The sequence below is a fragment of the Quercus lobata genome, chromosome 5 (assembly GCF_001633185.2).
Source record: "Quercus lobata isolate SW786 chromosome 5, ValleyOak3.0 Primary Assembly, whole genome shotgun sequence".
Lineage (NCBI taxonomy): Eukaryota > Viridiplantae > Streptophyta > Magnoliopsida > Fagales > Fagaceae > Quercus > Quercus lobata.
This window is the reverse complement of record NC_044908.1, coordinates 30,143,182-30,159,139: the sequence shown is the minus strand read 5'-3', so window position 1 is coordinate 30,159,139 and position 15,958 is coordinate 30,143,182. Positions and strand designations below refer to the sequence as shown.

At 33.1% G+C, this 15,958-nt stretch overlaps 1 protein-coding gene across 1 annotated transcript; it reads right to left on the bottom strand.

Annotated features, from left to right (window-relative positions):
* Positions 1–977: 977 nt before the first annotated feature.
* Positions 978–5,211, bottom strand: LOC115988671 (protein FAR1-RELATED SEQUENCE 8-like). The gene is made up of 2 exons (XM_031112267.1): positions 4,982–5,211; positions 978–3,182 (listed from the first exon to the last, which is right to left on the bottom strand). Exons 1-2 carry the CDS (start codon positions 5,048–5,050, stop codon positions 1,071–1,073), a joined length of 2,181 nt encoding a protein of 726 aa, XP_030968127.1. The 5' UTR covers positions 5,051–5,211; the 3' UTR covers positions 978–1,070.
* Positions 5,212–15,958: the final 10,747 nt, after the last annotated feature.

The following is a 15,958-nucleotide window of genomic DNA, read 5'->3' as shown; positions in this document are numbered from 1 at the left end:
AATGGAGTCTATTCCTCCTTATATTTATAAGGTTTTTGTAACTGATCTTTTAGCTATCTAATAAAATTGCCTCATGGGGCTGATTCTCAAAAAAAAAAAAAAAACTATTAAAGTCATACTATTAAGCTGTCTTTTATATACCCATCCATGTTCCAAATTTTAACTAGTATTTTTTTTTCTTTTCTTTTTTTTCCCTACTCTCTCCCTCTCTCCACACTTCAGACAACAACCACACAGAGTGCACATCATACCCTTCTTTAGTCAATTTTTTAAGATCCTAAACTCTCATGTTAAAGTGGTGTTAAACTAATCACAACTTATCTCCTCAACAAGTTATAAAAAAAAGTTTATCAATTGACTTAATCAATTTCAATGGAAAGCCTTATATTCGGAGTCCATTTTCCTTATGATTTGGGCTTGGATTTTTTGCTCAATCCTTTTCTTGGTTTCCTTGATTTTCCTCCAGTTGAAGTTTTATGTTATAAAATTAAGCCATGTCATGTTCTCACACAATTGAGTAACCCCTCTTCAAAGTATGATCTGAAATGAAAAACAAAACATGTACAAACTAAGGTTTAAAGTTCAAATCAGACTGAAAGATCTTCATTAACCGAGCCATTTTTATTGAAGGCTTACACAGTTGTAGAGATTTTGTTAACATAGGCATCCGTGTGTAAAATATGGAATTAAAATGAAGGTTTGAAACTTGCTAATCATCCTTTCACTGAGCCAAAATCTATTAAGGGGAATCCGCAAGTATTAAATAATATAATTCTCGAAAATGGTCCTCTCTCCATATATCCAATGTGGGGGGTAGAATGGTTTTGTCAATTTGCTATCCTTACCTGATTAGGTCTGTAATGTTATAAAAAAGGACGATAGTAATTGTATATTTGTATTGTTATATAATATCTTTAGTAATCAAGCTTGCTGTTGTGCATTTTCAATATATATATAAAGATACCAAGGCAGCTACATGAATAAAATTGAAGACTTTGCCTTATGAAAGAGAAAAAAATTGACGCAAAGAGTTATCCACATTGTTATTACTATTATTAGTGTTATCTACTTTACATGTGCTTCTCTGCTACAAGACGGACCTTATTCAAAGACTCTTTAAACGCTTGCCAAGCTACCATATAATGATCTTGTGATATCATCCCTTCCTCCACAACTTGCATGGCTCGTCTGTACAAATGATCAAACCACTGTACCGGGTTTGTAGTATCAACATTATTGGAGCCAAGGTCTGGCACATACAAACGCTTAAAATCCTTCCTCCATCTTGACAAAATATAGTGATACGGAATCTCCTCCAAACCATTATAGGTAAGGACACATAATGCATGTCGGCAAAGATAGCCTTTGAAGTTAAAGCAACTGCAAATGCAGCGAACTTCTGCTGTTGCTTTATCATACATAACTTCAAAATTCCTGACATCCCTCAGAATCTCCTCCCCATCACGTTCTTTCACCATGTATGTTACAACAGGTCCATTTGTATGAGCTTGTGTTATGTTAAAACAAGAAGACATCGTCACCACCTCATCTTGGAACTTCTGGAATATTTCTTTTGTATACAATTTAGAGAGCTGCAACTCATAATAGCAACTTGTTTTCAAAATGTCGCTTGAATCTCTTGACTCAAGATCATCAAGAGCTTCTTTCTGATGCTTCTTTTGTAGAACTATCTCATACATGTGAAAGAATTCTTTCAAAGAAGTTTGTTGATACATATAACCGTCGAAAAAAGCACTCACTGTACCAACCATTTCAGAGTTGGACATTCCAGCGAATGATGTGTCTTTCGAGTATACTGGAACCCAACGTTCTCGATCTTCATACAGGATTCGAAGCCACTCATGTTCCCTTGCTCCAAAACGCTGGATCATATCTTCCCAAGCCATTTCAAATTCTTCTACTTTTATAGAGTCATATACCGTCCTCCTCAATATTGTCTGAAATGCATCATATTCTTGATACTCACTCAAACTGTCAAGCATGCTTTGCATTACAAGTGGCAACCAAAATCGATGGTGAGCTCTGGGAAACACCTCTGCAATTGCAGTTTGCATGGCCCTGCACTGGTTTGTTAAGATAGTTTGAGGAGGCCGACCAGACATACATGTAAGCCATGCCCTAAACAACCAAATGTATGTTTCTAGCGTTTCATCTGCAAGCAAACCACAACCCAGCAGAACAGACTGCCCATGGTGATTCACACCAACAAATGCCAAGACTGGAATATCATAATTGTTTGACAAGCATGTTGTGTCCAACACTACTACATCACCAAAATAACCATATGCAGCCCTAGACCTAGAATCAATCCAAAACACATTCCTCAAATGCCCTTCATCATTGAGATCCATCACATAGAAAAAATTTGGATCTGTTAACTGAACCCGACAGAAGTAATCATAAATGACTTGTGCATCTCCATTTTTAAGCTTCAAGCGCCTAGAACGATCAAAATGGTTGTTAGCTTCTCCTTCATTAGAGTTTGAGCTTCCATATCCCATTGCATCTACTACAGGTGTTCGATACAACTTGATTGTACGTACTTCCACATCAACAGTTGGTTCTAACTTTCTTTTATCCCCAATCACCATCTTCTTGTGTGACTTGGAGTTTTGCGCTCTTTCAGGATCAAATGAATGGTTGTGTTCAAGCTTGACTTCATCAACTCTCCACCTGTTAGATTCCACTAACCTCAACCTAATCATTGCAAGACAACCTGTTCTAGTTTCTTTCCTGCGACTGTTTGCTTCTTTAATCATTTTAAAACCCTCACAATTGCAACACAGCACTGCACCACGCTTCTCTTTGCTGTTGCGTTTTGTCCAAGAAGACTTCACCCTGATGGCAAATCCAAGTTCCCTGGCATAGCAATTATAATAATTGTAAGCATCATCATATGATTCAAACTCCATCCCCACAACTGGTGGGGGATAGTCCTTTCTTTCAGATATGCCATTTTGAAAATCAACTATGGTTGTATCATCCCTGTCAGTTTCAAGGTCATTGCCTTCAATCTCAAACAGTTGCTCACATTCATTCTCAAGGTCATTGCCTTCATGGTCATCACCATCAATCTCAAATAATTGCTCAGTTCCATGGTCATTCTCAAGGTCACCATCATGCTCAAGCAGTTGGTCGCTGTTTTGAGAACCTTCTTCTATCTGGTATAAGAAACAAACCATCAATACCAATGATGTTTCATAAGCTAACAACTACGGTAAAAACAGAGGAAATTGAGAAGGGGAGAGAGAACGTGTGTGTGTGTGTGTGTGTGTGTGTGTGGGGGGGGGGGGGGGGTTGTGTTTGTGAAGCTACCAAGCTTAGAGATGGTCTCCACAAAATTTCCATCTTTTATTTCCTCCACACACTTACACATGTTTTAAAGCTGTCCTTATATGTTGTATTTAAAAAAAAATGCGAATCAACTCCATAAATAATTTTGTCTACCATTCTATCTATCATCAGTACATTCCCAGTCCATCAGCCTTTCTTCGGTATTAATATAGCTTTATCTGGTTTTGTTTCTGTACACTGCTATTCCATTTATCATCTTTCTACTAATCAATTGATCAGTATATGAAGAGCTTTACCTATCATTTCTTATGCCAATGTTCTCTACAAGAATTCTATGATCTCATGCACTCAAGCTTGATAAATTTTTCTCATTCCCAATTTATTTCTTAACATCCTTTAGTGGTTAAGGGCCTCCTTCAATATAGTTTTTGATAAATAATATTCTATTAAAGATGGTAAAAAATACTCCACGTTCACAATGATGAACATAAAAAATACCTATTCATCATGCAAAATGAAACTGTTTTATCATTTTACTAATATAAAATTGTCAACTTTAACAACTCAGATTGAGCCAAATTCTACCAGTTATGACATGAAGGAGTTATTCAATGGCAAGAGATACTTCAAGGATTCTATCAGGCCTATCAGTTAAGTTATTGCAGCAACTCCTGTAATCTTAAACTAGTCCTGTAGTACCCAGACGCAAGAACAACCAACAATCTTGATCTCTCCTCCATTAACCTGTTAATAATGGTATTTACTTATTTATGCTGCTATGGGCATGTGGGTTTCTCCAATCTACAACACTTACCCATTGTAATAACGTTTTAGACATTCTACCCATCAAAATTAACTACCATTTAATACAAGTGCGCAAACTGTACCATAAGGTTAGCACCAAGTTGCCTTCATATCTCCTCATGCTTAATCTGGAGAACCTGTCAAGCACAAGCAGTAACCAGGATAATAATAACTAAATCTTTTCTATAGGGAATACTCCGTACGCAAACAACTTCTCTACACCATACAACATTGCATTATGCTTTAGAACCGACACGAATGTATCTTCTTCTTTTTTTTTTCTTTAGAAGCCTCAGTGCATTTCAGATCCCTTTCTTCTTCAACTGTGCACATCAACAGCGAAGAACCGAACCTAAAACTTATGCCAAACCCACTACAACTTCCGGCAACCTAAGCTGAATCCCCAGGTGATTAACAAATTTTTTCGTTTCATTATCGTTTTTCGGGTCATTCAAAACCATTCACATTCTCATTCACATATTACCTTAATTTTTGGGACCAAGAATTTAATGTTGTTATTCACAAATTATCAACAAATATACACTATCATTCTAAATGATTTTTAAAATTAAAAACATTTTAGAGACAAATTTAAATTTGGTTGTATCCAAAAAAAAAAAAAAAATCCATCATATAGCTTTCAATCTTTAATCACATCACATGCACATCCTCTCACTAACATTTCATATACATATAGGCATGTGTATCTATATGATATACATAGAAATACATGCATGTATGTATGTATGTAAAAAAAAAAAAGAATTTCACTCATTCATTGAACTAGCAATTCAGGTCAAATTCAAAACCTCAAAAAGAGAGAGAGAGAGAGAGAGAGAGAGAGAGAGGAGAAGGTACTTACGGTGATGTCGAGATTAGGGCATGGGGACAAGGCGTGGTCGGAGGGAGAGAAGGTGGTATCGTCGGTCATGCTTGAATTGGGTTTCGGTTGAGCCAGGACTCAGGAGTAACACCAACAACAACAACAACAACAACAACAGCAACAACTTGTACAGTGGGTTGATTCACCATCACACTTCTACACGCATTCTCTCAATTGTGTTTTTTGTGTGATGATTAATGTCAATCTCAATCTATGAGGTGGTTAGTTTTGCCCTAAGCTCGGTTTTTTTCTTTTATCTTTTTTCTTTTTTCTTTTTTCTTTTTTCTTTTTTCTTTTTATTATTAATTTCTTTTAAAAAAATTACATCTTAAATCCCATAGTAATAATCTACATAATAATCTAGAAAAATTGCTAGTTCCACAACAACAAAAAATGATAGATCTATAACCTGCTACATTGGCAAATTGAGGCAAAAATTAAAATCGTGTCACTTATTGTGGTTCTAGTATATTTTCAATAATATAAGGCATGTCAAATGAATTAAGGTAAAAATAAAATATTAGTATTTTGGTTCATTACCAAAAAATTATTTTTCATCTCTAAACTTTAAATAGCTATTTTTTCATTCTTAAAATTTGAAAACAGTTTTTTTTTTTTTTAAATACCTTAAAAGACAAAAATAGAGACAAACAAAAAAAATAATTTTTCAATAATTTAGGGATAAAAAAAAAATATATATATATATATATATATTTTAAGTTTAAGGGTATAAAGTGAAACATTTTCAATAGTTTAGGAGTGAAAAACAAAATTTTTCAATAGTTTAAGGACAAAAAAACAATTTTTTGGTAAAATTTAGGAATCAAAATAATATTTTAGCCAATAATTTAAACCCTAAAGTTTCAAAATATAACAAATTACACCTTTAGCCTTTTTTTTTTTTTTTTTTTTGATAATTTGATAGTTTGGAGAGGTGGAATTTCAATTTTAAACATTTTTGTTGAAAACGTTAAGAGTTTTTTTTATTTTTTATTTTATTTTATGAGATGTATAATTGAATTTCAATCTCTAATGTTTGTTCTATAATAGTTGCTCTTTATCATCAAGATAAGACATTAATAAGTTTTTGGTGTTTGTAATGATTGAATATTATTTCTCTTATTCGACAACAAAAAACTTTACTCGTTGAGCTAACTGCATCCCACTAAAAGGTATTAGTTGAATTATAAGATTTTTGACAACTTTCAATCAATGTTAAACTCTAAATCTAAACATTTTTCTCAAAATTAAAAAATGTTAAACTTTGAAGTAACACAATGCAATTCAACTTAACTAGAATGAGGTTAATTTGTTACCTTTTAAAACTTTAGTATTTTATTTTTTTACTTTTCAAACTATAGGTTTAATTTATTACTTTTTAAAACCTTATGTTTAATTTGTAACTTTTTTTTTTTTTTAGAAACAAACACACACAAGAGAGAGAAATGAGTTCTAACATTATATTAATAAAATAAATAAATAATTAAATTTTTTTAAAAAAAAAAAACTTTTGAAACTATATGATAGTATATGTTACACTCTTAAACTATAGGGTTAAAAAAATAATTTTTCCTTTTCTTTGGGTTTAGTATTTGGGGTTTATGGTGAGAATGTAAATAGTTTTGGGGGGTTGTTTTGGAAATATACAGAAGTGTAGGGTGTTAAGGGAATATACGAGTTACGTTCACTAATGGCACGCTTGCTTCTGACGTGGAAATGGTGGTCACGCGCGCTTGTTCGATGTGACATCTACGCTCCAATCAGAGAAGACTTCTTGTTATTTTTTTTTTTTTTAATAATGTTTAATGGGAAACAGAAGAACGCCAATCCATTTTCCAATTTAATCTTTTTTGAGAAACATTTTCCAATTTAATCTGATGATCCTTAACCAAAAAATAATAATAATAATCTGATGATCATAGAAAAGTAGTAAAAGAAACGTGTTAGTTTCAATGTGATTGATTCCTAATTTCCTATGCCAATCACAATTAGTCACATGAAATGCAGTTACTTTTTACTCCATAAATAGTGTTGCCTATGATTATGCGTTTACTTTCATTCAATATTTTTTTGGTAGGACTTTACATTCATTCATAATCAATTGATCATGATATTTTTTCCTAAAAAATAATAATGATAAAATTGATCATGATATTTCTCTCTCTCAAAAAAATAAAAATTGATTATGATATTTGACATTTGGATTTGCATAATAAATAAATAAAAATAACAGGTACCATAAAAAACTCTCTAGAGAGACTTTTTGAATAGTTTTTTTTTTTTTTTCCTTCAAATAGTTAATATAATATATACAAAGACACATTTATCCCAAAAGACCTAAGTATAATATGTATGAGCTCAACTATGTTATATATTAACAACTTATTCTTCTTTATCATCATATTATATATAATAAAAGTTGGGTTTAAACGCTGTGGTTGCGCCAAGTGACTTCACCAAATTGCATAAATTTTATTAAATTTTTAGATTTTTAAAGAACTAAAAAAGAATAGCATACTACCAAGACTTTAATTCATGTCTAAAAAAACTATGGATTAATATTAAATTAATTAGGACTCTAATTCATTCTTATCTCCAATTCAAAAAATTAGGACTCTAATTCATTTTTATCTCTAAAAAAAAAATACTGCTTCAAGTAAGAATATTTTTTTTTTTTTAATTTTAACGTAAAAAAAAAATCTAATATCAATCTATCTAATAAATATAAATTCTTTTGTTGTTATCTTCTTCTCCTATAATTTATAACTTGATTAAAAACTTTAATTTGATTACAATCCAAACTCTTCATCCAATCCCTTCCTTCACTTTTTTATTCTTTGGATAAACACTAAATTTTAATATAGAATTATGATTAACGTTAATGTAGTATTCTAACAAATTGATACACATGAGGCCTAGACCGTTAATTGATATAAATGACACCTTTTTATCTAAAAAATTTCAAATTAGGTGCCTAAAATATTTTAAAAAAAATTGTAAATAAATAATCTTTAGATAACTTTTAAAAAATAAGTTACATTGAGTTTTACTTCATCTTCTTCTTTACATAACTTTAAAACTCTAAACTTATTATAACTTAAAAAAAAAAAAAAAAAAAAAAAAAAAAAAAAAACCTATCCAATTTCCTTATTAGCATCATTCACGTTTACATACTTCTTCTTCTTTTCTTTCTTTTTTTAATTATTACTTACGTTCATGTCTTTTTTTTTTTTTAATTATTACTTACGTTCATGACGTTCATGTCATTGTTGTCAAACATTTTTTTTTTCATTCAATCTATATGACATTTTTATTTTGTGGATAAAGCATATATCCTAAATTAACTCTTCTTCTCTTATAATTCCTAGAGTGATTAGAAATCTAACTTCCTCACAATTGAAAATTTTCTATATATATATTCTATTTTTCTTTGTATTCTTATATAATCTTAGGCATAACAACTTCTTCTTCTTTTCTCTCCCCCATTATTATTAATAATTCTCATTCTTTTATAATTTCTATGTTGTTTAGAAATCTAACTCTCATTTTTTTTTTTCTTATTAATTAGGCAATTTGATGTCTGTGAAATCCATAGTAGAAGTTTTTATCAAACTTACCATCCAAAGTATTACAGGTATGTATTTCTCTTCTTTGTTTTTCTGTTTTTTTCCCAGCAATGGTGGACAAGTACATATCTCATGCAAGCATACATGAATTTAAATTGCCTTTCAATATTTTGAATGTTTTATTATTTGTTAGATGTGATTAGGCACAAAAGTATTTGCTTTATTATTTTTTTGGATCAATTAAATACATCACTATTAAGTTAATAAGATTTTTTATATAATTTTTTTAAACAAAATGAAATTTATTTTTTCAAATTGGATTTATTCATTTTTTTTCCTTTTTTCTTTTCTTTTTTTATATTTATATTTTGAATATTATCACTTAATGCTTATTTATGTAAAGTATGCATAGTATTATGTATTGGTTTGCAACATTAATTAATATTTTTTGCTAATTATTAGTATAATTTTTTATTCCCAACAAATTTTCATTAATCATTTTTTTTTTTGGTTTTTAATTGCAAAATTTTGGAACTTTAATTCCTGAATTTTCATAATCTTTTAAACGTCATCATTCTTCCAATATCAATTTTTTTGAGCATTGATTATTTTTACTCTTGAGCCATCACTATAAAATAGGGGTTTTTTTTTTTTTTTTCCTTTGCAATTATCAAACTTATTTAACTAAAATAGTAAAATCAAAGTTGAAATGATAGCTATTTTTTAAAAATATTATTTTAAAGCAGTCATAGACTCATATGCAACTTTACAATCTATATGGTTCTATTTTTTTTAATTCAATTTAATTTTATTCTTGATTTTTTTTTTCAGGTTTGTCAAAAAATATTTCAAGCATATCCTAAGAAAGGTTTGTAATCATATGTAGATTCGTTAAATACAAAATTCATATGCAAATAGTTTGATACATGTAACTAAAAATAATATTATAACATAAACTAATAAGAATTATTTATTTTGTTATAATAATTGTAAGGACACAATTCCTTTGCGGCCCAATAATGATGTTGGGCTTGCACATGAAAGATCCCTCACAATATGATTTGTAGAGAGTGGGCTTGAAAAACTAGCCGTTGGTCACGGGGCGATGCCCGGTCTTGGTTTTAGAGGAATTCATGTAGAAAAAGGAGTTGGGCTTGAACATTTAAGCCCTACGACGTCGCATCCTATGGGATGGGACTCCTCGGACTTGATCCGAGGACCATTAAGGTCTTACCCCGGTTACCCAACGATGGGTTTTTTCCGTGATCTCAGGTGTTGTTGAGGTGTTCTCACCCATGTAGTCTTTCTTTTTTGGAGGTGGGATGGGAGTCCCCTTCTAGGTTCACTTACTTTTTCTTTTATACTAGCTTGCGTCCGCTGTCCTTCGTCCACGTGTAGGGTCATCCTTTACAAGATTGATATTTGTCTCATCAGTCTAATCCCAGAATTGTGGGGGATGGTTGATAAAACTGGAGAATACGGCTCTGTTAGGTGCAGAGTCTTATCTGGGAAGGGTAGTAAGGATAACTCTCCCAAGATATTTTAGATCTCCTTCCACATTTGTTCTTTTATCTCTTTTTTACCCCTCCCCTCAATGGAGCTTTGGGTCTGCCGAGGACGAAACTGTCCTCGGCTGCATCTCCGGGCCATTACCTTTTTCGGCTTGGGCCTTTTGGACTTCCCACGAGCAAGTGGGCCTGGCCCATAAATTATTGGGCCCCACAATAATTATTAAAATATAATAATTATTTTTACATCATATCATATTATATCATATTATATATCATATTATATCATATTATATATAATAAAAGTTGGGCTTAGACACCGTGGTTGCACCATGTGGCTTCACCAAATTGCAGAAATTTTAATAAATTTTTAGATTTTAAGAATAGATATATACATATTTTTTGGATAAATATGACAAATCAAGTAATGAAAGAAAGTAGTATTTAATTTACAACTATAACAGTTGTGTCTATCTAAAATGTTATCAACAAACCCTAAAATCAATAGAATAGAATTAGCTAAGGATAGAATTTAAATAAAAAAGAGATCTTTCATCTTGATGCTTTTTAAATATATATTATTTTTCTTCTCCTATAATTTCTAAATTGATAAAAATCATAATTTGATTACCATCCAAATTTGATCATTTTCTTATTATAATATATAAGTTGATAAGAATCTTAATTGAAAAAATCAATGTAGTACACGTAAAAAAAGGTCCATCTAATGCTTCTTCTTTTTTTCTTTAAATCATATTACTACATGTAAAATCTTCAAAAAAAAAAAAAACCAAAAACCTTACTACACGTAAAAATTGTAGAAAAGTTTTTAGATTTTTTAAAAAATAGATATAATTTTTATTCTCCGATAATTTCTAAGTTGATAAAAATCTTAATTTCATTATAATCCAAATTCTTCATCTAATCCTTTCTTAAAGTACACGTTAAAGTCCATCTAATTTTAACTTCATACACCTCTATAAATTAGACTGACATTAGACTTTTTATTCATATCAACTTCTTCAATGTGGAGTGTATATATATAAGATAATTCATAATAAATACCTACCATACAGTTTTTTTCCTCTATTATTCCCTTCTTCTCCCTACAACCTTATACATATGTATTTGTTTACTCTAATTTTTTTAATGTATTTGTTTAATTTTTTTTCCCATAAAATTGAATAGGTTTTGTGTATTTTTTTGTCTTTTGTTTAACCTAATTTCCCAAAGTTTTATCCTATTTATTTGGTTATTGTTTGAGCATCAATCATTAAATAGAGTTAGACATGAATTTTTATTATTTTGTATATCATATATGAATTACACTCAAGAATATCACACTTCTGTTTTCATTTAGTACAGTTTCATTTGAAGTTCTGCATATTGGACAAACTGCTTCAACATAAACACCACGCCTAGATAAATTGTCCATTGCAAGTAAAGAATTACTCAATGATTTCCAACGAAAAAGTAAGACATTTTTCCCCTTCTCTTATTTTATTCTATTTATGCCTCAATAATTTTTATTTTGTTGGTCTTTTTGCTTCTTCTTTATTTATTTTTATTTATCCATATTGCTCACATTGTTAATTGGGAAACTACTGTCTACCATTCTCTTTGTAATTTAAGCCTTATTTGAAAAATCTTAATTAGGTGAACAAGATAGGAAATATCATGCTAAGCAGGGTTTTTTTTTTTTTTTTTTTTTTTGTGCTACTTATTTTGGGTTGTTAGTAATAGAGAGAGAGGTTGAGATCAAATAATAGAGATTATTGTTCACAACTAAAGGCCAAAATGGATGCTACTATTGAAAGGTATCACTTCTCAATTCTCATCATATCTCAATGCTAATGAATTTATTTATTTTTTTGGTTGGGTGAAAATCACTCAAGTTTCAGTGTCTTCTCCCATGCTTTCAAGGACAAAAATTATATTTTCATGTATGTCTCTCTACTTTATATTTTTAAATGTTTAGTTATCTAGATTATTCTTAATTACTAAATTGAGGTTTCCACTTAAATATGCTTTCAATCATTTTTTAATAGCTTTTAATTATTAAATTCAAGGTTTTTCCATTTAAATATTACTTGAGCCCTAAATCTCAATATATTATGAAAAATCCTTTTATATTTCTTTTATGTATCTCATTTTATATTAGTTACTTAGTTATCTACCATCTTCCATTCAATTATTTTAGACATATATATATATATATATATATTTATATATATGCTTTTAAAACACTTTAGTCTCACACAATATGCATTCATTATATAACTTAAAAGTAAAATATTCATTTATTTTTTATTGTTTATTTTATTATTTAATTTTAAGGAAATTAATAAAAAATTGTTTACATTTGAATTTTAATTAAGCCGTTGGGCTTAGAAGTCGTGGTTACGCCACGTAACTTCACCAAATTGCAGAAATTTTATTAAATTTTTAGATTTTTAAAGGAATAGTATACTACCAGGACTCTAATTCATTCTTATCATTAAATAAAATAAAATTAACATTATTTTTTTATTTGTTAGGATATGTAAGGACACGATTCGTGGCGGACCGTAACAGAGTCGGGTTCGCACGTGGAAAGGCCCTAACAATATCATTTGTAAAGCGTGGGTTTGGAAGGCTACGCCTTGATCGACAGGCGGTGGGTTTTTCGTGGTGTTCGTACAAGTTTAAGTTTTTCTTCACCCCTGGAGTCTTTCTCATGGAGGTGGGCTGGGAGGCTCTAGTTTTTGGCCATTTTTCCCAGCCCCTTCTTTAGGTTACTTCTTTTTCCTTTTATACTCGCTTGCGTCCATTATCCTTCATCCACGTATAGGGTCAAACTTTTCAAGGCTGATACTTGTCCCATCAGTCCATACCCAAAGTCGTTGGGGATGGTTGTAAAAGCCAAAGAATGCGGCTCTGTCAGGTTCAGAGCATTAAATGGCAGTAACAGCAGCTTTCCCTGGATATTTTAGATCTTTCTTCCAAGTTTCAGTCCTGTACCGTTTTTACCCTTCTTTCTGGGGGTACTTTGGGTCTGCCGAGGACTGAACTGCCCTCGGCGGTATCCAAAGGCTATCTTGTCGAGTTTGGGTCATAGCCCTCCTCGGCTTGGGCCTTCGGATTCTCCCCGGGTAGATGGGCCTGACCCATAAATCATTTGGGCCCCACAATAGCCCCTCAAAACCCGGCTGTCCAACCTCTTGGTTGGAAAGGGGGGTTTTGGTGATGCCGAACCTCTTCTTACGGCCCAATCAATTTGGCCTATTAATAATGCTGGCGGCTCTTCATCTGTCCAAGAAATGCACCGGTCTATGAGACAGTTTTTTGATTTCGCGCTTGATGCATTCTTATCGTTTGGGTATCCAAAACGCGCTTTTAATGACCACTATTTACGAGATTACTTTAATTTGGCGGTTTGTTTTGATGGGGTGGAGAAACGGAACCGGCATGTTTGTGTTGGCAGATTCCTTTGGAGATCTGAACCTATTAAATGTCTCCCGCTCCACCCTCTGTATAAGAAGGAAGGGAGGAGGTTATTGTTTTTGTAAAGAATCCCTTTTCATCCTTCTGAGATTTGAAATACTTGGCCTCCCCTAGGGTTCATTTTACCCACTGGTTTATACACTAAATCGTGATACACTTTACCATAACAACGAGTGATGCAGGAGCCAAACCCCTCCCATAAACGCCATGTTCCAATAAAGCTCATTATGGCTCAATCGGGACAGGGATGGCGAAGACTCAAAATCAACCTCACCCTTCTTTCAGTCAAAATCCGAAGCAGGGACTTGTCACGTCAAACTTTCGGCGTGACTGAGTCGAGAACACCCATCATCAGTACCAACCGCTCTCCTATGAGCATACCTAGTATGGCTCCAGTGTGTTGGGAGTCAGGATCGAGGCAGGGACTAAGTGTCTCTACTTCTTCCTCTCTTCCTTCACTGGTGCTATCCTCCGTCTCCCTTTCTTAGTCTTCCCAGCACCAGATCCATCCTGGTGCTTTCACTTCTCCCTCTTTTGCTCCTTTTTCTTTCTTTTCATCTCTTCTCTCTTCTTCTCCTCCTTCTTTACTCATGTCCTCCATCTTCTTCATTCATCTCCTCCATCTTCTTCATTGATTTCTTCCTTACTATTTCCTTCTCCGTCATTTTTTCCAAAAGAAGGTTCTTATCGTAATATGAGCAGTATTGAGGCAGAGATTGGAGAGACTTTGAAGACGAGTTTAAAAGACACCTGACAGTTTACTTATCTGTACTACGGATGTAATTGTTGCTTAGGCAGTTCACATTTTGTATAGGCTCGTTTGAGCCCCTTTTTGTATGTTGTAATAATTTTTCATATTAATAAAAATTGTTGTTTATCTCATTTCGCATGTTATGTCTCTATGTTTTTATAAATTTGCAAGCGCTGCTCGGCACAATAATATAGCATCTAAATCAATGACGACTAAGACCAAAATACTTGATAATAAAAAGATGTCGCCATAACCTTAATAGAAGTGCTTGGCACAATAAGGCCGACCCGTAAGAAATAGTACTTACCTGGAACCAGCCGAGGAGAGAACCGAAGGCTTGATGCCGTGTGAGAAATAACCATCCGAGGACATATCACCCGCCAAATGAATAGCCCTCTTAGGCTACTGAATACTGGGGCGTTCCACCCCCTTCCTTACACCTTTGTTGGCCTTAGCCTTTTACGGTGTTTAAGCCGTGGCTGAAGTAACTTGGCATTTTTATCAAGTGGCCAATCTTTCGAAACTTAATTAATTTAATTTTTTAATTTTTTAATTTTTTTTTTATACAAGTAGTTGGTTCTTCCATTGGCTTGAGTCCGAGGACCATGCAATGCCTTGGTTCAGTTTATCCCTTTCCTCAGGTATCTCACAAGTTGCCGAGCAGGAGGTTGTCCTCGGCAACGGTTATTCCTCGGCGTGGGCCATAGTCCGAGGACCCCCATGCAGAACGGGCCTGGGCTGCGATTTTACTAAGCCCACAATTTAAGAGGCATTTCTGTAGTCTTTGGTTACGCGGTACTTTTTGGCATCCCAGTATTCGAGGTGCGCCTTCGCGAGACTCCTTTAGTCTCAGGTTTGCAGACGGCATTGGAAATCGAGCCAGAGACGTTTTGTCTGTAGCGTTCCTTGGGACGCTGCGTGAATTAAATGCCACCACCTTATCTTTTAAATAAATAGGAGAGAAAGTTGCTTTACTTTCGCACAAACCCTTCAGTCTCCTCTCCTAGTACATCATGTTTGAGGCGAGGATTGGGGCAAAGGAACTCTCTCTGCCACAAAAGCGCCGTGTCCTCCTAAGACTCCGGATAGTGAGGTACGGGTAAAGGAAGCATGAATTCAAGAGAATATTCCAGTTTGACAGAGGGGAAAGGGTGTTTCTCCCTCTTTTAGTCAAAATCCGAAGCAGGTTCTGTTCATGCCAGAATTTTGGTGTGTCAGAAGAAAGGTTCTCTGCCCCCAGCGCCTCTGCCTTGTTGCAGGCAAATTTTTGGTGAAGGCTCCTCAGCTTCCGGCTCCCTGCACCTTTCCCTCAGCGGTGTGAGGCTTAAGTCGGGTTCTTTTGCTGCCTGAGTTATGGGCGTGCAAAAGCATTGAGGAGGAATAAGGTCTCGAGACAGTAGCCAACTTCTCCTCTGTGCTACCTCCTCGGCTTTATCTTCACTCTCTTGTATTTTTCGTTACTTACGTAGTTAGCTTCAATGTAAGCTCTGTTTCAGCTTTTCATTGTACACTGTACTGTTCCTTTGTCTTAATAAAATATGTGTCTATTTCTCTATACATATCTTTCTTCTCCGTAACAACTACTGTATGCATGAATATTAAATGTAAGCTTGCCCTTGATGATATTCCAGGCAGAAAAATGCCTTAA